The 25,512-nt window shown below is 38.7% G+C and overlaps 1 protein-coding gene across 4 annotated transcripts in view; it reads left to right on the top strand.

Annotated features, from left to right (window-relative positions):
• The window catches only part of CASP8AP2 (caspase 8 associated protein 2), a 35,527-nt gene that overhangs the window by 1,895 nt on the left and 8,120 nt on the right, over nt 1-25,512 (top strand). For all 4 annotated transcript variants that reach the window (XR_004957601.1, XR_004957600.1, XM_036248116.1 and 1 more), the window contains exons 2-7: nt 3,133-3,215; nt 9,008-9,076; nt 12,227-12,327; nt 13,117-13,191; nt 14,213-14,328; nt 22,770-24,985. Coding sequence is in view for 2 of the 4 variants with exons in the window: in XM_036248116.1 (XP_036104009.1) it covers nt 3,161-3,215; nt 9,008-9,076; nt 12,227-12,327; nt 13,117-13,191; nt 14,213-14,328; nt 22,770-24,985 (2,632 nt within the window). In the remaining 2 variants the exon portion in view is untranslated. The remainder of the gene's footprint in view (nt 1-3,132; nt 3,216-9,007; nt 9,077-12,226; nt 12,328-13,116; nt 13,192-14,212; nt 14,329-22,769; nt 24,986-25,512) is intronic.

Raw genomic sequence — 25,512 nt, 5'->3', positions numbered from 1 at the left:
TTTTTTAATTTTTTTTCTTTTTTTTATCCTCGTGGACATTTTTGCATTTATCTTCAGATAGAGTGGGAGGGAGAGAGGGGGGGAGAGAGAAAGAGAGAAACATTGATATGAGAGAGATACAACTACTGGTTGCCACCCACATGATCCCAACCAGGGCTGGGGACAAACTGCAACCGAGGAACATGCCCTTAGCGGGAACGGAACCCAGGTTTCTCTGGTCCGCGGCCTGACACTTTAACCCAGCCGTTCTCACGACCTGTGGGTCGTGACCCCTTTGGGGGTTAACGACCCTTTCACAGGGGTCGCCTAAGACCATCTAGAAAACACGCATTTCTGATAACGATTCGTAACAGTAGCAAAATTACAGTTATGAAGTAGCAATGAAAATAATTTTATGGTTGGGGGTCACCACAACATGAAGAACTATATTAAAGGGTCACGGCATTAGGAAGGTTGAGAATCACTGCTCTAACCGCTGAGCCAAACTGGCCAGGGCGCCGGCATTGTTTTAATAGTGTTTTCTGTCTTTCCTTGCCACTAATATTTTCTATATTTTTCTTAATAGAGTTAAATTTCTGGAATGTGCATTTGATCATGATATTCCCCTACTTTAAAAATCTTTGCTGGACCCTGGCCAGTTTGGCTCAGAGGTTGAGAGCCGGCCAGCGGACCAGAGAGTCCCGGGTTCGGTTCCGCTAAGGGTACGTTCCTCCGTTGCAGTTTGTCCCCAGCCCTGGTTGGGGTCCTGTGGGTGGCAGCCAGTCGATTTGTCTCTCCTTTCTCCCTCCTGCTCTATCTAAAGATAAATGAAAAAAAAAAAAAAAACCCAAAAAACCTTTGGTGGTTCCCCCATTTCCTACTGGTTGAAGTCCAATAGTTTAAATTGTGTAATACATCACCTGGCTTTTCTCAAACCTTATTTTTCATATTCTAATCTGTGGGTGTTCACATTGAGACTTGCTTATGAGCTCATAGATGGATGTGGTGGGGAGATGCTGTCAGGAATTGTGTTTGCAAACAGGAACTCAGTTTCACTGAACCTTGGGATATGAGGAAGGCGCCAGGGTGTATCAAAGTAAGGGGTTTGGACTTTATTCAGTAGACATTGGGAAGTAATAGATAGTTTTTGAACAGAAAGTGATATGAGCAGGATTGCTTTAGAAGAACTAACCCAACAGTTGTGTGTGGCATGTATTTGGAGAGAGGACATAATTAGATAGCTATAGTGGGAGCCTGAAACAAATTCAAATGGTAAGGATGAGGATAAATGGGAGAAACATTGCACAGGAGCATCGGTAGGTTATTAGGGAATGCTGATGCTACTTGCAGTAGAGGGATTGGGAGGTGACAGATGATGCTGGAAAGATGATCTTTGGTTTTGGACTTGGTAAGCTTAGACTTAAAGGAATGTGTTTACTTTATTAACTTTAGCATCTTATTGCTGACTTTTGGTTTGTATTTTAGTATTGACAGTTTCTAATTTTCATGTACTCTGAGGGGGCAGCAGAGGAGTCTCTATATATGAGCCAGTACTTGCTCTTATTTCTTACCCCCTAGTGATTGCCTGCCAAGTATTTAACCCAAAGAGATACATTTTTGTTTTGCAATGATAGAAAAGACATCTATGTCCAGTTCATTGCCTTAAGAAGAAAGATTCAAATACATTTTAAAAAATGTATTTTCTTTATTGATTTTTATTTTATTTTATTTTATTTTTTTTTATCCTCACCTGAGGACATTTTTGCATTTATCTTCAGATAGAACAGGAGGGAGAGAGGAAGAAAGAGAGAGAAACATCGACATGAGAAAGACACATCGACTGGTTGCCACCCATATGACCCCAACCGGGGCCGGGGACAAACTGCAGCCAAGGTACGTTCCCCTAGTCGGAACCGAACCTGGGACTCTCTGGTCCGTGGGCTGACACTGTAACTGCTGAGCCAAACCGGCCAGGACTCTTTATTGATTTTAATTTAATTTAATTTAATTTAATATTTATCATCAGATAGGGTGGGAGAGAGGGAAACATCAATGTGATAAAGCCACATCGACTGGTTGCCTCCCACATGACCCGACCAGGGCCAGGGATGAACTGCAACTGACATACATGCCCTTGACCAAAATTGAACCCAAGACTCACTGGTTTGCGGGCGAAGCTCTAACTGCTAAGCCAAACTGGCAAGGGCTCTTTATTGATTTTTAGAGAGAGAGGAAGGGAGAGGGAGAGAGAGATAGAAACATCCATGAGAGAGAACACCAATTGACCACCTCCTGCATGCCCCCCACTGGGGATTGTGCCCACAACCTGGGCAAGTGCCCTAACTGGGAATCGAACCTGTAACCTCTTGTTGCATGGATCGATGCTCAACCACTGAGTTACACTGGCCGAGCTCAGATAAATTAGATTAAAAAATGTTTTTATTGATTCTTTAGAGAGAGAGGAAGGGAGAGAGACAGAATATCCATGTGAAAGATATACATGATTGGCTGCCTCCTGTATGCCCCCTACTGGGGATCAAGCCTGCAACTTGGGCATGTGCCCTGACCAGGGAATCAAACCAGGACCTCTCAGTCCGTGGGACAATGTTCAATCCACTGAGCCACACTGGCCAGGCATATATATATTTTTTTTTCTGTTTTGGACTTTTATGTTGCTTTCAGTCTTGCCACTGCGAATAGCACTGCATTAAATTTTTCCATACATAACATTTTTGTAACCACATGCTTATATATCTGTCAAACAAATTACTAGATATGAGACTGTTGGTTCAAAGAGTATTTGCATTTAAAAACTTGATAGCTATTATGAAATCGTCTCCTTAGAGTTTGTACCAGTATACACTTGAGTGATATATGAGAGTATCTGTTTTCCCACACCTTTACCAACTTGGTATAGTATCAAACGCTCTGCTGTTTGCCTATCTTACTAAGTTATTGGTGAAAACATGTATGTTTGGCCTCACCAAGACCACTCAAAGCCAGGGTTAGGCTTTTTTATTAAGTCATGATAGAGAGTGAACTCATTCAGTGTGTACAGATTTGAAAGGTGCTTTTTAACTGAAAGCTAGTTTTTTTCTTTGAATTGTGAGATTGATTTTTAACATTGAAAAATCTTTATGTTTAATACTTTAGATGGCAACTATCAAAAGGAAATAGGATCATGGCAGCAGATGATGAAAATGGTGATGGAACAAGTTTATTTGATGTCTTCTCTGGTAAGAGCTCATTTTAATTGTTTTTCTAAATTTATTTAATTACAAAATCACTTAGTTATTCTCATAGAAAACACTTTAATTATCAACTTTTTTCCCTCACCCATAAATGAATTAAAACAATAAACTGCCTGGCAAATAGAAAGTGCCTGGTAAATGTGAACTTTTTAATTATTATATGCTTTCAAGCCTCTTAAATGTCATGGATTAGCAACTTTGTAAATGTAAGTGGTAATGATTTTTATTGTCATATCCAGAAAAATATAAGATAGGTATTTGTTACTCTTGAAGTTAATACTTCCAGTAAATGGAATGGTGCTTGTTTATTGTTCAGGGAAAAATTAACACTATGAAAGGTAACCAAGGTCTGGTAACAAAATAACCTTATAAAATGGAAATATTTTGCCCTGGCCAGTTCCTCAGTGGTTAGAGCTGTTTTGTTTTTGCTTTTGTTTATTTATTCTCACCCAAAGACATTTTTGCATTTATCTTCAGATAGAGCGGGGTGGGGTGGGGGACAACAATGTGAGAGAGGCACATTGACTGGCTGCCACACACACGACCCCAACCGGGGCCGTGGACAAACTGCAACCAAGGTACGTGCCCTTATCAGGAAGTGAATCGGGGACTCTCTGTTTTGCTGAGCCAAACTGGCCAGGGTGGAAATAACTTTTTATTTTTACATATTACTATCTCACAAGTTCCTGTCTACATACATAGATTTTTGATAGTTACAGACACAGTATGTATTTTACTTTTTACCACTTACCATGATTTCATGAAATATTTTATTCCCTGTGTGGCTCAGTGGTTGAGCGTAGACCCATGCACCAAGAGGTCGCAGATTCGATTTCCGGTCAGGGCACATGCCTAGATTGTGGGCCCGATCCCCAGTGGGTGGCGTGCAGGAGGCAGCCAATCGATGTTCTTTGTCATTGATGTTTCTCTCTCTCTCTCCCTCTCCTTTTCTCCCTCTCTAAAATCAATAAGGAAAAAAAAATTTTTGAAGAAATATTTTATTCCTATAACCTTTTTATAACTGTTTTATTATATTTGTTTGGAAATAATTTCAAGCTTACAGAAAAATTGTGAGAATGAAAACATATGAAGAGTCATTTACCTAGTTTCTTCCAAATTTACCTCTTGTTAATATTTTATGCCAGTGGCTTTATCACTGTGTACATACTCTCTTTTTAAACACACACACACACAGCCTGGCCAGTGTGGCTCAGTGGTTGAGCCTTCACCCATGCATCAAGAGGTCACTGGTTTGGTTTCCAGTAAGGGCACATGCCCAGGTTGTGGGCCAGATCCCTAGTGGAGATACATACGCAGGAGGTGGCCAATTGATGTTCTCTCATCGATGTTTCTATCTCTCTCCCTTCTTCTCTCTAAAATCAATAAAATAAAAAAAAATAAAAAAAAAAATAAACACACAAACACTTTTTTTCCTGACCCTTTTGAAAGTAAGTTGCAAATATTATGGTTCTTTATTCCTAAATTCTTCAGTTTGTATTTTGTAAGAAAACATTGGTTTTCTTAGGTAATAATAGAATAATAACAATTTCAGGAAATTTAACACTGATACAATACTTAATCTGTGATTTTTATTCTAGTTTTATCAGTTAGCTCAGTAATGTCCTTTATTATTGTGATTGGATTTAGATCATTTTTTAAAAGCATTTTTAAAATATGTTTTTTATTTTAGAGGGAGAGGAAGAGAGGTTGAGAGAGAGAGAGAAACATCGATGAGAGAGAAACAACATCTATTGGCTGTTCCTTGCACATCCCCTGCTGGGGATCAAGTCTACAACCTGGGCATGTGACCTGACCAGGAATTGAACTGGTGACCTCTTGGTGCATGGTTTGATGCTCAACTAGTGAGCTACACCAGCCAGGCTAGATCTATTATTTTAATATTTTAGTTTGTCTCCATGATCTTTTTTTCTTTTTGGTTTTCATGCTTCTTTCAAATATTTAAATATATTTTAGAATTCCATTTTAATTTATATATTTGCTTTTTGGCTATACTTGTACATTATTTTTAGTGGTTTCTCAGGGGTTATAGATACAGGAGATAATAGAAACATCAATGAGAGAGAACATTGATTGACCACTTCCTGCATGCTCCCTTCTGGGAATTGGGCCCTTACTGGGAATCTAACTGGTGACCTCTTGGTTCATGGGTTGACACTCAACCACTGAGCCACACCGGCCGGGCTACAATATGCATCTTTAACATTTGCAGTCTACTTACAAGTATTATACATTTTCATGTAAGATGTAATCTTGTATGCATAGCTGCATTTAACTTCATCCATCCCCTTATGTTAAAGATGTCATAAGCCCTATAATACAATGCTTTAGTTTTTATTTTAAATTGTTCTACGAATCTTAAAGAAATTAAGAGGAAAAAGTTAACCCTTTAATATTTTTTCTTTATTGATTTTAGAGAGAGAGAAAGGGAGAGGGAGAGAGAGCTAGAAATATCGATGAGAGAGGACATTGATTGGCCACCTCCTACAAGCTCCCCACTGGGGATTGGGCCCACAACCTGGGCATGTGCCCTGACCAGGAATCCAACCGGCTGCCTCTTGGTACATGGGTTGAAGCTCAACCACTGAGCCACACCAGCTGGGCAATCCTTTATATTTACTAAATTATTTACCATTTTTAATTCTTCTAGTATCATTTTCTTTTCTTTTTTTTTTTTTTTAAGAAATGCTCACATTCTTTTTTTAAAAATATTTTAATGGATTTTTTAGAGAGAGGAAGGGAGAGAGAGAGAGAAACGTCAATGTGAGCGAGATACATCAATCGGTTACCTCCTGTACAACCCCTCCTGGAGATCAAGCCTGAAATCTGGGCATATGCCCTGATTGGGAATTGAACTGGGACCTCTCAGTCCATGGAACGACACTCAATCCACTGAGCCACACTGGCTGGGCTAGTATCATTTTCTTACTTATTCTCTCTCTTTTCTTTTGGGTATACAGATGTATATAGTATGTGAGAACTTTTTTTTCTTTTAATTTATTTTTTAATAGAATTTATTGGTTACATTGGTTAATAAAATTATATCGGGTTCAGGTATACAGTTCTATAATACATCATTTGTATATTATACTGTGTATTCACCACCCCAAATCAGTTCTCCTTTCATCACCATTTATCCCCACCTTATTCTCTTCTACCACACCCCCCTCGCATTCCCCCCTGAGGACTTTTGATATTGTCTTGTAAGCCTGTTCTTTTTTTTCCCCCCTCTCTGGTCTTCAGATTGGGTAATTTTTATTGATGTATGAGTTCACTGGCTCTTCTGTCAAAAGCCCTTTCAGTGAATTTCTTTACATTAGATATTGTAGTTTTTTGTTTAGGATTTTTAATTTGGTTCTTTTAATTGTTTTTTTCTCTGCCAAGATTTCCTATGTAGTAATTCAGGATTGCATTCTGAATATTGTAAATTCTATGTTTATAGAGACATTGGATTCTGTTGTATTTATTTCTCTGAAGAGTGTTGCTATTTTATTTATTTTTAATTAATTAATTTATTTTTGTTACAGATGTTTCTCCTTTTTCTCCCACTGATTTCCCCCACCTCCTCCCTCCCCGTCCTGTCCCCAGTTTTGTTGTCCATGTCCATTATTCATGCATACATGCATATAAGTTCTGTGGTTTATCTCTTCCCCACCACCCCCTTTTCTGGGGATTGTCAGTCTGTACCCCACTTCCACGTCTCTGGGACTACCCCATTCCTTAGTCTGTTATGTTCATTATATTCCACAAATAGGTGAGATTATATGATACTTGTCTTTCTCTGTTTGGCTTGTCTCGCTTAGGATAATACTTTCCAGGTCCCTCCATGTCGTCTCAAAGGATAAGAGATCTTTCTTTTCTACAGCTGCATAGTACTCCAAAGAGTGTTGCTATTTAAATTTTAGTATGTATTTAACTTGGCTGAATCTAAACTCTGTCTTTCCTGTGGTAGGTAGTAGCTGAAACCTGTGTTCAGATTTTTTATCTTTAATCTCACTTTTTGCAGTTTTAACCTTTACCTGTGTAGTTTGAGGGTACTTCAGAGATTTGAGGAATCCTCTCTGCTACTTTATTTTTTTTATTAGGTATGTATGTATGTATGTATGTATGTATGTATGTATTGTTACGTGCCCCTAGTGGCAACTGAACCCAGGACTCTCTGGTCCTCAGGCCAACGCTCCAACCGCTGAGTCAAACCGGCCAGGGCCTGTCTGCTACTTTCTAGTTTCCGTTACCACTTCCAAAGTTATATTCTCTTGGTTGGTTCTTCAGGCTATTAGGATTAGAGGTTTCTATCTGAGTTTTCACTGCCCAGTAGGACTTTAGCTAGGTAGGGCCTATTCTTCCACAAAATAAATTGTAATAAAAGGGGGGATAGGGAACTCACACTGTGCTGTTGTCTCCCATATAGTTACTTCATGCTTTGGGTTGCTCTTTAGTTCTTTAGATGGCTTCCTTTTTTTTTTTTTAATTTAATGAGGTATAATTTACATATAACATAATAGTTTCAGGTGTAGACAGTAATGATTTTATATCTGTATATGTTACAAAATGATCACTACAGTAAGTCTAGTGAAAGAGCATTTGACTGCAGATAACATTCATTTTTGTTGTTGTTAATTCTCATCTTAGGATATATTTTTAGAGAGAGTGGAAGGGAGGGAGAAAGAGAGAGAGGAACATTTACATGAAAGAGACACATCAGTTGGTTGCCTCCTGAATGATCCCAACTGGGGCTAGGGATCAAACCTGCAACCCAGGTACATGTCCTTGACTGAAATCGAACCCTCAACCCTTCAGTCCATGGGCTGATGCTCCAACTGTGGAGCTAGATTTGCCAGTGCAAGTTAAAATATTTTGTTTAGAGATCATAGTTATCTGCAGGAGAATTGATCTGATAGAACCTGCTCTGCTCTTACTGGAATTGGAATCTTCTCACTAGTATGTTTTTTTTTTTTTTTCCAATCCTCACCTGAGGATATTTTTTCCAGTTTTTGCTCAGATAGAGTGGGAGGAAGAGAGAGAGAGGGAGAGAAACATCAACGTGAAAGGGACACATTGAGTGGCTGCCACCCGCACAACCCAACTAGGGCTGGGGACAAACTGCAACCCTTAGTGCCCTTATCGGGAACTGAACCCGGGTCTCTCTGGACCACAGGCCGACTCTCTAACCGCTGAGCCAAACCGGCCAGAGCTCGCTAGTATGTTTTGAAAGTGAGTTTTTAAGTGTACATCTGAGGTAATAGAGTCATAAAGCTATGTGCTAAGATCTAGTTTATAAGGCTGTATAATTTTTTTTTTTATCATCATCCGAGGACATTTTTGCATTCATCTTCAGATAGAACGGGAGGGAGAGAGGGAGGAAGAGAGAGAGAGAAACATCCATGTGAGAGAGACACATCAACTGGTTGCCATCCATACGACCCCAACCGGGGCAGGGGACAAACTGCAACAGAGGTACATGCCCTTAGCGGGAACCGAACCGGGGATGCTGGTCTGTGGGCCGATGCTCTAACTGCTGAGCCAAACTGGCCAGGGCAGGCTGTATAAACTTTTAAATAATTCTTTTTTGGTGCAAGACTAATAAAGAATCTTTCTTTTCCTGGTTCCTTAAAGCAGGAAAGGACAAACTTTCCTAGGAGGTTTTCATAGTAGAGAACAGGAAAAGACACAATGATAATTAAAAAAAAAAAAAAACAACCCAAAAAACTTCCTAAGTGAAATAAGTTCATTTTAACTAGTCTTTAATTTTCTTGCAGCTTCTCCTCTTAAAAATAATGATGAAGGTTCTTTGGACATATATGCTGGGTTGGACAGTGCTGTTTCTGGTATGTAAATTTTATAATAAAATAGTTTTATTTTGTTAGGTCAGTCTATTGAAAGTGTTTATTTTGTTACTAATATTTAGAGTAACTCATAGATCCTTAACAATCTGTTCATTTTTTGAAATTATTACACTTAGGTAATTATTTTCTTGCCTAAAGCTTGATCAGTAAAACAAATTAGCATGCAGGTTTGCTACTTATCTAGGTCTCAGACTTAACTGGACCTTGTGCAAAAATATTTTGTACTATTGAAAAGCAACTGGTGGTCTTTTCTGTACATTTATCACTACTCATACTATCACAGATTTCATGATTCCAGAACTTTTGAAAACGATAGTTACTTTAAATATTTTCAAGTATATCAGCGAGAGTGTGATATGCAGGGAGGCTCATTACCTATCCAAATTGGAAACCTTCTCCATGATCAAATCTCTCAAAACTTTGAACACGTATCACCCTCACACCTCATTTGTTAACACACCTATTTCAGGTAAATTAGTTTTCCAACTGTCATCTGTGAAATGTGTATGGATAATGGATTAAATGCAGAGGGTGGAGAAATGTATAACCCGTTGAGTTGCAATAGACACAACATCCAAAATCTTAACATATATTATTTATTTATTTTTCACCTCTATTAAAGTATAATTGACATAAAATTAAGATTAAGGTGTACAATACGTTGATTTGATACACTTGTATATTGCAAAATGATTACCACCATGGAGTTAGCATGGAGTTAGTTAATACCTATATCACATTACATAGTTATTATCTCATTTTTGTGGTGAGAACATTTAAGATCTATTCTCTTAGCAACTTTCAATTATATAATATAGTATTGTTAACTCTAATGTCTATATTGTACATTAGCTCACCAGACTTACTCATCTTACAGCTGGAAGTTTGTACTTTGATAAACATATCTTTTCTGCTACCCCTAGCTCCTTTTAACCACCATTCTAGCTCTGTTTCTGTGCATTTGGCTTTTTTAGATTCCACATGTAAGTGATACATACTGTGCATCTTTTTCTGACTTATTTCACTTAGTATAATACCCTCAAGGTTCATCCATGTTGTCACAAATGACGGAATGTCCTTTCTCATGACTGAATAATATTCTAGTGTAGTATACACACACACACACACACACACACACACACACACACACATCTTCTTTATCCTTTCTCTTCCATTGTTGGACACTTTAGGTTGTTTCTGTATCTCGGCTATTGTGAATAATGCCCCAGTGAACATGTAGAGTGTAGGTAGCTCTTCGAGATCCTGTTTTCATTTTCTTTATATATATGCCCAGAGCTGTGATTGGTGGTTCATATGGCAGATCTATTTTACATTTTTTCTTTTCCATAGTAACTGTACCAGTTTACATTCCCACCAATAGTGTATAAGGGTTTCCTTTTCTCTACATCCTTCCCAACACTTGTTGTCTCTTGTGTTTTTATTTTTATTTATTTATTTTTTTTATCCTCACCCGAGGACATTTTTCGATATTTTGTTCAGATAGAGTGAGTGGGAGAGAGCGAGAAACATCGAAGTGAAAGCGACACATCGAGTGGTTGCCACCCACACGACCCAACCAGGGCTGGGGACAAACTGCAACCAAGGTACGTGCCCTTAGCGGGAACCGAACCCGGGTCTCTCCGGACCGCAGGCTGACGCTCTAACCGCTGAGCCAAACCGGCCAGGGCGCTTGTGTTTTTTTGTTTTGTTTTGTTTTTTTTTTATCCTCACCCGAGGATATTTTTCCATTTTTTGTACAGATAGAGTGGGAGGGAGAGAGAGAGAGAAACATCGACGTGAAGGGACACATCGAGTGGCTGCCACCCACACAACCAACCAGGGCCGGGGACAAACTGCAACCGAAGCACGTGCCCTTAGCGGGAACCGAACCCGGGTCTCCGGACCGCAGGCCGACACTCTAACCGCTGAGCCAAACTGGCCAGGGCTTTTTTTTTTTTTTTTTTTTTTTTTTATCCTCACCGGAGGACATTTTTCCATTTTTTTTTTGTTCCGAGAGAGTGGGAGGGAGAGAGAGAGAGAGAGAGAGAGAGAGAAACATCGACGTGAAAGGGACACATCGAGTGGCTGCCACCCGCACAACCGACCAGGGCCGGGGACAAACTGCAACCGAGGTACGTGCCCTTAGCGGGAACCGAACCCGGGTCTCTCCGGACCGCAGGCTGACGCTCTAACCGCTGAGCCAAACCGGCCAGGGCGCTTGTGTTTTTAATAATCGTCCTAACAGGTATGAAGTGATATATCATTAAGGTTTTGATCTGAATTTCTCTGATAATTAATGATGCTGAGCACCTTTTCGTGTACCTGGTGGCCATTTGTATGTCTTTGGGAAGATGCCTGTTCAGTTCCTTTGCCATTTTTTGTCAGTTTTGTTGTTGTTGGGTTGTGTGAGTTCTTTATATATTTTGGGTATTAAACTTTTTATCAGATAAACAATTTGCAAATATTTTCTCCCATTTGGTACGTTGCCTTTTCATTTTGTTTATGGTTTCCTTTGCTGTGCAGAAGCTTTTTAATTTGATGTAGTCCCACTTGTTTATTTTTGCTTTTGGTGTCAAATTTTGAAAAATCATTGCTAAAATCAATGTCCAGGAACTTACCCCTATTCTTTCCCCCGCTAGAAGATTTAGTTTCAGGTCTTACATTCAAGTCTTTAACCCATTTTGAGTTGATTTTTGTATATGGTGTAAGATAGGGACCTGATTTTATTCTTTTGCATGTGGCTACTCAGTTTTCCTAACACTATATATTGAAGAGACTTTTCTTTCCCCATTGTATATTCTTGGCTTTTTTGTTATAAATTAATTGACTATAGTCGTGTGGGTTTATTTTTGGGCTTTCTGTTTTGTTCTATTGATCTATATGTCTCTGTTTACTGCAGTACATACAGTTTTGATTACTGTAGGTTTGTATTATGGTTTAAAATCAGGAATTGTGATGCCTTCAGCTTTAATCTTTCTCAAGATTGCTTTAGCTATTTGCAGTCTTTGTGGTTGCTTACAAATTTTAAGATTGTTGTATTTCTGTGAAAAATGACATTGGAATTTTGATAGTATTGCATTGAATCTAGAAATACATATTTTAATGTAAGGGTTTTTTGTTTGTTTGTTTTAGATAGTCCTTCCAAGTCCTGTGTACCACCCAGAAATTGTTTGGATTTATATGAAGAAATTCTTACTGAAGAAGGAACTGCAAAGGAGGCAACATATAATGACGTATGGGTTGCCAGAATTATTAAAGACAGTTATTTTACTCTTTTGTAGCTCCTTACTGGCATTCACTTACAGTTGGACAAACATTCTGTATTTAGGAAATAACTCTTACACTAAAGGAATACATAAGTCAGTTTCTGTCTTCAGATCTTTTTAAAACAATGTTTTCTGAATGCTTGTCTAAATTAGTTATATTTGCCTGATTAAATTTAAATGTTTAAATATATAAAACATCAACAGGCTATCAGCGTGATATAACATTTTCTCTTTTCATGATTTGTACTAAGTTATAAAATGTCCTAAGACTTAAATCAGAAATTTCTGTCTATCTTACTTGAATTTAAGGTTTGAGTGTGAAACCCAACAAAATATATTATTTGTAGGACCAACTTTGTTTATTTATTTTTAAATTTTTATTGAATTTATTAGGATGATATTGGTTAATAAAATTATATAGGTTTCAAGTGTATAATTCTGTAATACATCATCTGCACATTGTATTGTATGTTCAGCATCCAAAGTCAAGTCAAGTCTCTCTTCATCACCGTTTATGTCCCCTTTACCCTCTTCTACCTCCCCCACCCCCTTTTTTTCTATAATCACCATACTGTTGTCTGTGTTTAAGTCCAACATTAAAAACCAATAATCTTACTAAATCCCTGATAGTAGAACTAGACCTCATCTACCTTTTTTAGTGGGCTAATTTATAACATTTTAAATATTTTAAAATGTCATTTACGCTAAGAAAATAATTAAGAATGATGCTCAAATTAATCTTTTTATATATTACAGTTGCAAGTAAAATATGGAAAATGTCAGCTACAAATCAAAGAGCTGATGAAAAAGTTCAAGGAAATACAGACACAGGTACCATTATAATAAGTATTTTATTTTTGCCCTATTAAGTATTAAAATCAAAATTAAAAATGTTTTTGGCAGTTGATAAGGAAACTTTCTTTTAGTATTAAGTGAAATAGAAAATCTGACAAAAAATGCGTAATTTCCTATATACTTGATGTGGGAAAAATACTTGATTTGTTAAATGACATTTACATAAAAGATCTGTTAGCTGGTTAACAGTTAAATAATAGAAACTCCCTAGAAGTGATATTAGGTGGTTTATTTTTAATTTTTAATTTTTTAAATTAATTTATTTTTGTTACAGATGTTTCTCCTTTCCGCCCCCAGACACTCTCCTCCCTGATTCCGCCCACCCCTTCACAGTATTGTTGTCTGTGTCCATTGGTTATGCATATAAGTTCTTTGGTTTAGCTCTTCTGAGATTAGGTGTTTTAAAAGAGAATGGTTGGATGAACAAAGATTTAGAATGGCTGTTGGAGGACATGGTGATGCTGTCAGAACTTTTTCTAGAATGATTTTGTGATCATGCTGCAAAAATCAAGAATGTCATGTCTTGTTCTGATTTTTATTTTTTGGTAATGTTGTTTCTCTTTCTTTTCCCTTTCCCACAAAGAACCAGTCAATCCTAGATTCATTCTTTGTTCATCTGATAATTAGTACATTTTTGCAAATTAAAGCCAAGTTGTTAAATATAACACAATTTTTATTTATAGTATCAGTTTTAAGATAATGACCCTGGGAGAACTTTTTCTTCATTATGTGTTTTCTTTTTTTTTTTCATTTTGATTTCTATTTTCAGTAGTTTCACATTTTAGGTGACCTTTCTCTGGTGCCAATCTCTGAATCTCAGCTGTCCCATCTGTATAATGAGCATAATAGTACTTCTCATAGGACTTTTTTGAGAATTACAAAAGACAAAGTATGTGATGCATGGCATATAATTAGCACTCAGTCATTAGCTATTACAAGTAGTAGTTTAATAATCCTGTAGATATATACTTTATTAAATATGTTTTATGATGTTTAGAATTTCAGCTTAAGAAATGAAAACCAGTCTCTTAAGAAGAATATTTCAGCACTTATCAAAACTGCTAGAATGGAAATAAACCGCAAGGATGAGGAAATAAGTAATCTTCACCAAAGGTATAATTGAGGGATGTATTGATTGTGTAATATTTTTAAACTTTGGAAAGATATGAAAATCATGCATTATACTAATGGTATATTATCATAATGATATATATGATTATTAAATAGAATATTGCCATATACCTCTCTCTGAATATATTCAGTTTTCTAATACAGTGGGATCTGCTCTGGTACTCTTTGCTTCTGTGAAGATGATGGGTATATATGTTATGGGTTCTTCTAGGCTCTGACCAAATTACTAAAGTATCAAGAGTGCTCATATCCCTTCTCAATAGACAACCCTGAAACTATCTCTCAATTGTATATTCTTTTCCCTCTCAAATGGATTTTTATTTCTCTCTCTCTGGTTAGGGTAAATATTCTGCTCCAGAGAATTTCATGTCTCCTCTCCTTCATAGCTAAACCTCCAAAACAGTTATATAAACTTTCTGTCTCTGTTTCCTATTTTTATTTACTCTTTAACCCAATACTGGTGACTTCTGTTTCCATTGGTCCAGTGAAACAGTTGTCATTTTGTTAATAGTGACTGACACTAAATAAGACGTGTAATCTTAACTTCTCATTTTAACTTATCCTCATGTGCTGTTTGACATAGTTGACCCTCCTTTCCTGAAATAGTCCCCCTTTTGGCTTTCACAATTCTTAGTCTTCTTCCTAAGTTGAGATTTACTCTTCTGTACCTGGCTAAGTTGGAATTCCTCAAAGCTCAAATCTGTGTCCTTTCCTTTCTCTGTCAGTATTTTCTTACTCATACTAGGTCAGTTCCATGTATATGTAAATAACTACTTCATATCTGTATAAAATTTTCCAAATTACCTCATCCACAACTGAATTTATGATCAAACCTCTTCCCTTGAGCTCAGTGGATTTCCCATCATTTATTCAGCTGGTGTAAGTTAGAGACCTAGGTGTAGAATGACCACTTAATTTATTGCCCAAACCAGGACCCTTGAGAATAGAAGGGGGTACTGTTAATAATTACCCTGAGATTGCTTGGCAAACTGGGACACATAGTCACCTTCCTAGGTAGGAGTTGTCATTGACACTTACCTCTTGATCATATCTCAGATCCAGGTTTATTAATCATGTTCTGTTGATTTTTTTGTGCTTATTATTTATTTTTCTTCAAAATCATTTTTCTCCATTTCTACCATCACTTCTCATCAGAATTATCAGAAGTCTTTGTGCTGGTATCTCTGTATCGGTGGTTGTTCTTTCTAGCCTCTGAGTTGTGTCTCTCAATATTAAAGTTACTGGACACTTTCTAAAATGCAAGCCTGGACATTTAACTATCACAGAACCACCACCTTCTAGCCCCCACTCCCCTTTTCCCCCCAAGGAATACTTCATTGATTTTTAGAGAGCAAGGAAGGGGGAGAAACAACTCTTGAGAGAACACAACATTGATCAGCTTTCTCCTGCCCTCCTTCCACCAGGGATCGAGCCCACAACCTGGGCATATGCCTTGACCAGGAATCAAACCAGCAACTAACTCTTTGGTACACAGGTTGATGCCCAACCAACTGAGCCACATTGTCTAGGACATCCTATCTCTTTTCTCAATTAAAACACATTATTGGTTTATCATTGTTCCTAGGATAAAAGATCATAAATCTTAACTTGACCTACAAGGTTCTTCACAGTATGGTCCCAGGATACTTTTCACACCTTGCCTTCAGTGTATTCCTTTGCCTTAGTATCATAGTTCTATAGCTCTGGTCAATCTTTGGCATTCTTTTGGTTCCTTGGATGTACCATGAGCTCTGCCTTTGCATGGACTGATTCCACAGCCTGGAATGCTCTTCTCCACCTGCTAAATAATGTATTCATCCTCAGGTATTGGCCTAAGCATCCTTTTTATAGGGGATATTTGTCTATTCTCCTTTACTAGGTCAAATCACTTTTTTGTAGCTTCATGTACACTTGTAGTTTTTTTTTATTTTTTAATTTTTTTTTATTTACTGATTTTTAGAGAGAGAGGAAGGGAGAGGGAGAGAGAGATAGAAACATCAATGAGAGAAAACATCAGTTGGCTGCCTCCTGCATGCCTCACACTGGGGATTTGACCCACACCCTGCATGTGCCCTGACTGGGAATTGAACCAGCAACCTCTTGGTGCATGCGTTGACGCTCAACCACTGAGCCACACTGGCCGGGCTACACTTGTAGTTTTTATTTTATTTTATTTTTTTATTTATTTTTTATCCTCACCTGAGAACATTTTTCCATTTTTTGTTCAGATAGAGTGGGAGGGAGGGAGGGAGGGGGAGAGAGAGAGAGAGACACAGAGAGAGAGACAGAGAGACATCGACGTGAAAGGGACACCTCGAGTGGCTGCCACCCATACGACCAACCAGGGCTGGGGGCAAACTGCAACCGAGGTACATGCCCTTAGCGGGAACCAAACCTGGGTCTCTCAGGACTGCAGACCAGCGCTCTGACTGCTGAGCCAAACCAGCCAGGGTTACATACTTGTAGTTTTTAAAATCATGAATGGTATTACTTGATTAGTATCTTTTTCTGCCACTAAGGTGTAAGCCTCATGGGAGCAGGGACCATTTCTCTGTATCCTCTCCATTTTATCAAGCACCTAGCATAGTGCTTGGCACATAGTACTCAGTCAATGGTTGAAGAGTGAATGAAGACAATTCTACCTATGGACTTTATAAAGCACTTTAGTCCTTTTGAAAATGAAGATGAGTGTGTGTGTGTTTACTAACCAAAACCACCAATGCAACTAGTATATAATTGGTTCTTTTGTTTATTTTTTATTTTTTAAATTTATTTTTTTTCTTTTTTTTTTTTTCAAATCTTTATTGTTGGATGTAAAATGTATTACAGATGTTCCACATTTTTCCCCCATTAACCCCCTCTTCCCCCCTCCCGCTCCCCTTCCACCTTTTCCCACACTATTGTCTGTGTCCATTGGTTATGCATATAAGTTCTTTGGTTTATTTCTTCCCACCCCCCTGACCCCTTTCCCTTTGAGGTTTGTCAGTCTAGCAATGAATTTGTGCTTCTTAATCCCTTCACCTTTTTCACCCATTCCCCCAACCCCCTTCCCAACTGGCAACCAACAAAATGTTCTCTGTATCTATGAGAATGTTTCTGTTCTTCCTGTTCATTTTGTCTGTAGATTCCATTGTCGATAGATATGTATTCATTGCCATTTTGTTTGTTCATACATTTTATCTTTTTCTTCAAAAAGACCCTTCATCATTTCATATAATAACGGTTTGGTGGTGATGAACTCCTTTAACTTTTTCTTGTCTGGGAAAGTTTTTATATGTCCATCAATTCTAAATGACAGCTTTGCAGGATAGAATAATTTTGGTTGTAGGTTCTTGGTTTTCATCACTCTGAATATTTCTTGCCACTCCCTTCTAGCCTGCAAAGTTTCTTTTGAGAAATCAGCTGACAGCCTAATGGGAACTCCCATGTAGGTAACTAGCTGCCTTTCTCTTGCTGCTTTTAAGATTCTCTCTTTGTCTTGAACCTTTTGCATTTTGACGATGATGTGTCTTGGTGTGGGCCTCTTGGGGTTCATCTTGTTTGGGACTCTCTGTGCTTCCTGGACTTGTATATCTGTTTCCTTCACCAAGTTAGGAAAGTTTTCTGCCATTATTGTTTCAAACAGGTTTTCGATTTCTTGTTCTCTCTCTTCTCCTTCTGGCACCCCTAAGATACGAATGTTGGCACGCTTGAAGTTGTCCCAGAGGCTCCTTACACTATCCTCATTTTTTTGGATTCTTTTTTCTTTTTGCTGTTCTGATTGGGGATTTTTTGCTTCCTTATATTCCAAATCGATGGTTTGCTCCTTGGATTTACATACTCTATTATTGAAGCTGTGTAAATTATTCTTCATTTCAGTTAATGCCTCCTTCAATTCTAACTGTGTATCCATGATTTCTAACTGGTCCTTTTTTATGCTCTTGAGGCCCTCCCTAAGTTCACTGAGATTCTCACTAAGTTCATTGAGCATCCTTATAAGCAGTATTTTGAACTCAGTATCTGTTAGGTTGCTTATCTCCCTTTCGCTTAGTTCTTCTATTGGGGTTTTGTTCTGTTCTTTCATTTGGAACCTGTTTCTTTGTATCCTCATTTTGGCTGCCACCCTGTGTTTGTTTCTGTGTATTACTTAATGAGAGGTATGGGGCTATCTGAGACCCAATGCTGCTCGTTTGAAAGAATTTAGGAAAAACCTGAAGCAGGATCCAAGACTGGCCCATCCTATGGTTAAGCAAGTGGGAACAGCTTGGGTGGGCTTGAAAGTTGTGTGGAGTGGGGCGGGGCCTCAGGGAGTCAGCAGGGCGGGGCTACCAGTGTGAGCCAGGTTGCTGGAGTCCCAGATATGGCTTCTGTCTGCCGCCCCCGGGAAGGGCTCACCAAAGGAACAAAGGCCTCGTTTGTCCCCAAGGAAGCCCCCTCTCCAGCCCTCGCTCCTGTGCCAAACAGCTCAGTTCTTCCCTGTATGTCTCTGGTGCCCCTTGAGCTGCCTCCCCTCCGAGCTTAGAGGGAGAGAGTCCGATAAGTCTGTGCGCCGGCCTTTTAGGGAGCTGCCTGGGGCTCCAGCCACCTCAGCTTCCCTGAGCCTCAGTTTCCGCTGGTTTTTCCAGCCAGAAGTTATGGGGACTTCTCTTCCTGGCACTGGAACCCTGAGCAGGGCACCTGGTGTGGGACGGGGACCCCTCAGTCCTCAGGAAGGACCTTCCCAGCCGGGGGAACCTCCTGATTTTTATCCGCCACACTTGGGTGTGGGACCAGCGTTGCACGCCGCCACTGCCACGCCTCGCACCAGTCTGGATGTAGCTGCTTTTTTTAATTCCGTAGTTGTAGGACTTCCATTCAGCTTGATTTCAGGCGGTTTTGAATGATGGTTGTTCTGTAGTTTAGTTGTAACTTTGATGTGGTTGTGGGAGGACGCGATACCGCGTTTACCTACGCCACCATCTTGACTAGAAGTCTAAATTTATTTTCTTTACTGATTTTAGAGCGAGAGGAAGTGAGAGGGAGAGATAGAAACATTGATGAGAGTGAACATATATAGGCCACCTCCTGCGTGCCCTCCCACACACTGGGGATCTGGCCCACAATCTGGGCATATGTCCTGTCTGGGAATCAAATTGGGGACCTCTTGGTGCATGGGTCGATGCTCAACCACTGAGCCACACCAGCCGGACTTTTTTTTTTTTTTTTTTTAATTGATTGTTAGAGAGGAAGTGGTTGGGGGAGGGGAGAGAGAAACAGCGATATGAGAGTGAGACAACCATCAGCTGCCTCCTGCACGCTCCCTACTGGGCATGTGTCCTGCCTGGGAATTGACCCGACAGCCTTTCAGTGCATGGAATGACACCCAACCAATAGCCACACTGGCCAGGACTAAGATTGGTTCTTTAGTGTAGGGGAAATTTTATATATATTTGAATCTTTTAGGGGATGGGTATGATGTTTGAACAGGTGAAAACAGAGACTGTGTGAATAAATGATAAGAGTTATGTCATTAGATCGTTTGACATGGTTAAACATTATGTAATAAATATTCTGTCAAATATTTGCACTTTTATTTTTTTATTATTTTAATCCTTACTCGATATTTTCCCATTGATTGTTAGATGGGGGGGAGGAGGGGAAAGAGAGAGAGAGACAGACAGACAGACACATGGATTTCAGAGAGACACATTGATTGCCATCCCCCACTTCCCACGAATGACCCTGACTGGGGCCAGGGATCGAAACCCACAACTGAGGTATGCACCCTTGACTGGGAATTGAACTTGAGATTCTGTGATCCATGGGCTGATGTTCCAGCTGCTGAGCCAAACCGACTAGGGCAGTAATTGCACTTTTTTTTATCCTTGGTTTGGACTGTTTTTTTGCATTTATCTTCAGATAGAGCAGGAGGGAGAGAGGGATGAAGAGAGAAAGAGAAACATTGATGTGAGAGAGACACATCCAGTGGTTGCCACCCACACAACCCCAACTGGGGCCGGGGACAAACTGCATCTGAGGTACATGCCCTTAGTGGGAACCGAACCTGGGTCTCTCTGGTCTGTGGGCCAACATGCAGCCACTGAGCCATATCGGCCAGGGCAGTAATTGCACTTTTAAATTGTGAACTATAGCTAGTATTCTAATGGTAAATGTGTATCATTTGGTTGAAACTTCATGTTCAATAGAAATATTTGAAAGATTAATTGAAGGTGAAGATTTAAAAGTGTAAATTCTGGAAAGTGTTTAATGTGAAGGTTTATTTTAAAATAAAACAATTGATTATTTAGTATGGAGTTATACTAGCTAGGTGTTTTGAGCTCTGGTCTTGAACGGTCATTTAGGAACTGAAGTTTAATAAGTATGATGCACATCCTTTGTTGAATGAGTTCTTTGTTGGATAGATTTATTGCAAACATCTCTCATTGTATGACTTGTCTGTCACTCTATTGTGTCTTGTGAGGAACAGAAGTTTTTAATTTTAATGAAATTCAGTTTTTAAATATTTTTTCTTTTTTTTAAATTAATTAATTTATTTTTGTTACAGATGTTTCTCCTTTTTCCCCCACTGATTCCCCCCTCCCCTCCCCTCCCTGTCCCCAGCTTTGTTGTCCATGTCCGTTGTTCATGCATACAAAAATATTTTTTTTCTTTTATGGTTAGTGCTTTTTGTGACCACATTTCCCCATTTGTCTCAAAGGTATCTTCTAATGTTTGGTTCTTTGAATCAGGATCTGTATTAAGTTTCCTAGGGCGGCCATAACAAAGTACCACAAACTGGGTGGCTTAAATAACAAATTTATTGTCTCACAGTTTGGAAGCTAAAAGTCCAAGATCAGGGTTTTAGCAAGATTGACTCCTTCTGAAGGCTATGTGATAGAAGGACCTGTTCCACGCCTTTCTCCTTGGCTTGTAGATGGTTGTCTTCTTCCTATGTCTCTTGATATTGTCTTTCTTCTATACATATGTCAGTGTCCAAATTTCCTGATTTTGTGAGGACAGTAGTCATAATGGATTATGGCCCCAACCCTACTGACTTCATTTTAACTTGATTACCTCTGTAAAGATCCTATCTCCAAATAAGGCCACATTTTGAGATACTGGGGATTAGGATTTTAATAAATGAATTTTGAGGGGATACATTTCAACCAAATTAAGATCCATATAATGTCTACACATTGCCTTAGGTTGCATGTTTCCTGTGTCCTCTTCTATAAAAATCTCCCCTTATTCTTTTTTTTAGTTCTCATCTGAGGATATGTTTCCATTTTTGTTCAGATAGAGTAGGAGGGAGAGAGAGAGAGAGACATCGCTGCGAGAGAGACACATCGATTGGTTGCCTCCTGCACAACCCCAACCAGGGCCAGGGACGAACTCTAACTGAGGTACTTGCCCTTGACCAGAATCAAACTCGTGACTCATTGGTCCATGGACCGACGCTCTAACTGCTGAGCCAAACCGGCCAGGACTCCCCTTATTCTCTACACATAGTACTAACTGGGAATAGATTTGTGGAAATCCAGGGAAATTATGGAAGTTCAGGAAGATGGACTTATTGTAAAAAGCTAAAATGAGGTATTTACATTTTTTAAGAAAACTGCTAGTTTTCTGAAACACTAATAGAAGACTTTAAGACTTCAGCTTTAAAGAAAAAACAATAAATACCATTCCCTTAGGAAAGGAATACGACTCTATATTCTCTTTTTTAAAAATTTTTTTCCTTTATTTATTTATTTTATTTTATTTTTTTTTAGAGAGAAAGTGAGAGGGAGAGAGAGACAGAAACATCGATGAGAGAGAACATTGACTGGCTGCCTACTTCACGCCCCCCCACTGGGGATCAGACCCACAACCCAGACATGTATCCTGACCGGAAACCAAATGGGTGACCTCCCGGTGCATTGGTTGACGATCAACCACTGAGCTACACTGAGCTACACCGGCCAGCCAGCTCTATATTCTTTTTCTTTGCACAGTGTGTGCCACTTTAAGGTGGCTATTGATGCTTTGGTTTACTGGGGGATTATGTGTAAAACAGATCATCTCTGTTGTCCCACAGTGTTTCATTTTTTTTTCTATTTTAGTTGGGCTAGATTGAGTGAGGGCAAAAAAAATAATGTCACTGTTCTAAAAGAATTTGTGGTGAATTTGTGGTTAGTTTGAGTTTGACGTTTGTGGTGAAGAAAGTCTGAAAGACATTGGCAAGTGCTGGGGTAGAACTGAGAGGTCCTAGAGATCTTGTTTGAGAAAAGAAATGAGAGTTCCATGTTCTGAAAACTGGCCCATTTAGTTGGAAGCAGGTAAATTCTTATTACTTACGCCTTTATACAAAGTAAAATGAGTTTTTCTAGTATGTGGGCTCCTGAATTTTAAAGTTTATCAAGTGATTAAAATTTGGATTATTAAAAAGCAATAACTGTTTTTTAAAATTTTTCATTTCTTAATAGATTGTCTGAGTTTCCACATTTTCGAAATAATCGTAAAACTTCAAGGACATCGGATATGGTTAAAACGAAAGATCTTACATCTAGATCTCCCCATGTGGATGATTGTGCAAAGACTGATCACAGAGTTAAATGTGATGTTTCTAAAGATGGACATCATAGCACTTCGCTGCCAAACATCGAAAAGGAAGTAAAACTGCATTTGGAAAAAAAAAGCACTTTGCATTTGCCTTCATCTGTTGAAAAACACTGCACCAATGGCATTTGGTCACGTTCCCATTATGAGGTTGGTGAGGGTAGCTCAAATGACGATAATAGAAGAGGGAAAAAAGATAGTGGATATAGCCAATATAGTAGAGGAAATGATAGAATACGAAAAGACTTAAACACTAGCTGTGGTGATGGTGAACCAAGGAACACAGAGGCTATTCAAAGGCTACAAGGACGTCCTGAGAAATATGGTAAAGGTGAACCAAAGACTGAAAGCAAAAATTCAAAGTTTAAAAGTAACACAGATTTGGATTATAAAAATGAACGCTTTGGCTCTTCCTGGCAGAAGGATACCTTTAGAGAGAGGTCACACACTCGAGTAGAATCTCAAAGTGACAGAAAACTAGAAAGGCAAAGTGAAAGATCACAAAATATAAATAAAAAAGAACTTAAATCACAAGACAAAGAAGAAAGAAAAATTGATCAAAAACCTAAATCAGTAGTAAAAGACCAGGATTATTGGAGAAGGTCTGAACGAGTATCATCTCTTCCTCATTCCAAGAATGAAATAAAATCTCATAATTCAAGTAAATACCATCTAGAAGAGAAAAGAGAAAGGGAAGATGGTAAAAGAGACCGGGGTATAAGTAATCATAGTTTTCAAGAAGGAAGATATTCATCCTTTCTTTCAACCAGTAGAACTCACAAACACATTGACTCCAAGGAAGTTGATGCTGTGCACCAAAGGGAAAGTATACCTTTTGAGGCAGAGAGGCATAGAACTGAAGATAAGAGGAAAAGAGAACAAGAAAGCAAAGAAGGAAACAAGTATATGAGAAGTGAAAAAAGAACACCTACAGGACATTTGCAGAAGACTAATAAAGAAACTAAAAAGACCACTACTGATTTAAAGAGACAGAATGGACCAAAAAATGATAAAGGTGAAGTCCATAGTAATGATGTTTCTGAAGGTACAGATAATAAAGATCTTGCAGTTAAAGCTGAGAGTGGTTCAAATGAAACAAAAAGCAAAGACTTAAAGTTGAGTTTTATGGAAAAATTGAACTTAACTCTTTCTCCTGCTAAAAAGCAGCCTGTTCCTCAGGGTAATCAGCATAAAATAATCAGTACTCCCAAATCCAGTGGTGTAGGTGATTTGGAATCCTTGGTACAGGATAAAACAGTGACATGTGTTCCCTCTGTGAATGAACATATCACAGAGGAAACCAGATCAAAGTTATTGGAACCAAAAGATGCTCTTGCAACAGCACCATCTGAATCCAGGACCAGTATTTCAGAACAGAAAAGGGAAGAAGAAAATAGTTTGTTAGTTAAATCTGTTGAGAATACTATGCATTGTGACTTGCCTATTTGTGGTACAGAGACTTCTTCCTCAGCACCTGTGGAAATGGAACAAACAGAATCTTTGTTTCCATCAGCAGCAGAAAAGGAACAAACCATTGATGGTGCAAGGACAGCAGCTCCTGTGGTACTGGACATATTACAAACAAATGTTTCTCAAAACTTTGGCTTAGAATTGGATAACAAAATAAATGACAGTTTAAATGCTTGTAGTATTTCTGAAGATATGGAAATGAAGGAGGCTTTTTCAACAAAAGTGGCCAAATCCAATGAAAGTGTTTTGCAGCCTTTAGTGGAAAAAGCTGGCATTTTGCCAGTGGTTCTTTCAGAAGTTGGTAGCCCAAAGTTTGAGCCTTCTCTTGTAGATAAATCACTTGTTGGGAGTAAGTCTTGTCATTTGGAACCTTGCTTACCTAAAGAAACTCCAGAATCTTCACTTCAGCACACTGAGTTAATGGACCACAAAATGGAAATTGGTGAAACCAACTCAGTATATAACGATGAGAACTCGGTTCTGAGCATTGACCTTAATCACCTAAGACCTATTCCAGAAGTCATTAGTCCTCTGAATAGTCCAGTGAGACCTGTATCGAAAGTGCTTAGATTGGAAAGCCCATCTCGAGTTCCATTATATAACAGTCATAAAGGTAATTGTTTATATTATCTTTTTTTTTATCCTCACCCGAGGACATTTTTGCATTTATCTTCAGATAGAGTGGGAGGGAGAGAGGGAGGAAGAGAGAGAGAGAGAAACATCAATGTGAGAGAGACACATCGAATGGTTGCCACCCACATGACCCCAACTGGGGCTGGGGACAAACTGCAACCGAGGTACGTGCCCTTAGCGGGAACCGAACCTGGGACTCTCTGGTCTGCAGGCTGACATTCTAACCACTGAGCCTAGTGGCCAGGACTATATTATCTTTTATAACTTATCTTTTTGTGAGAATGTAAAATACATAAGCAAGATGAGGTAGTACTTTTTGTTTTTTGATAACATAATTAACACACTGAGACTCCCATTGTTAACTAGAAATTGAGGCTTTAGTCATAAGGTAATTCTCATTTCTACAAAAAAATGGGAGTGGTAGGACATTTCAAATACTCTTTCCTTGCTTTCAGATATATTTTTATTGTTCAAAAGCCAACACCACATGGCATAGAGTAGGTGATG

The sequence above is a fragment of the Molossus molossus genome, unplaced genomic scaffold (genome assembly GCF_014108415.1).
Source record: "Molossus molossus isolate mMolMol1 unplaced genomic scaffold, mMolMol1.p scaffold_m16_p_8, whole genome shotgun sequence".
NCBI lineage: Eukaryota > Metazoa > Chordata > Mammalia > Chiroptera > Molossidae > Molossus > Molossus molossus.
Note: the sequence above shows the minus strand (reverse complement) of the source record. Positions and strands in the feature narration are given on the sequence as shown.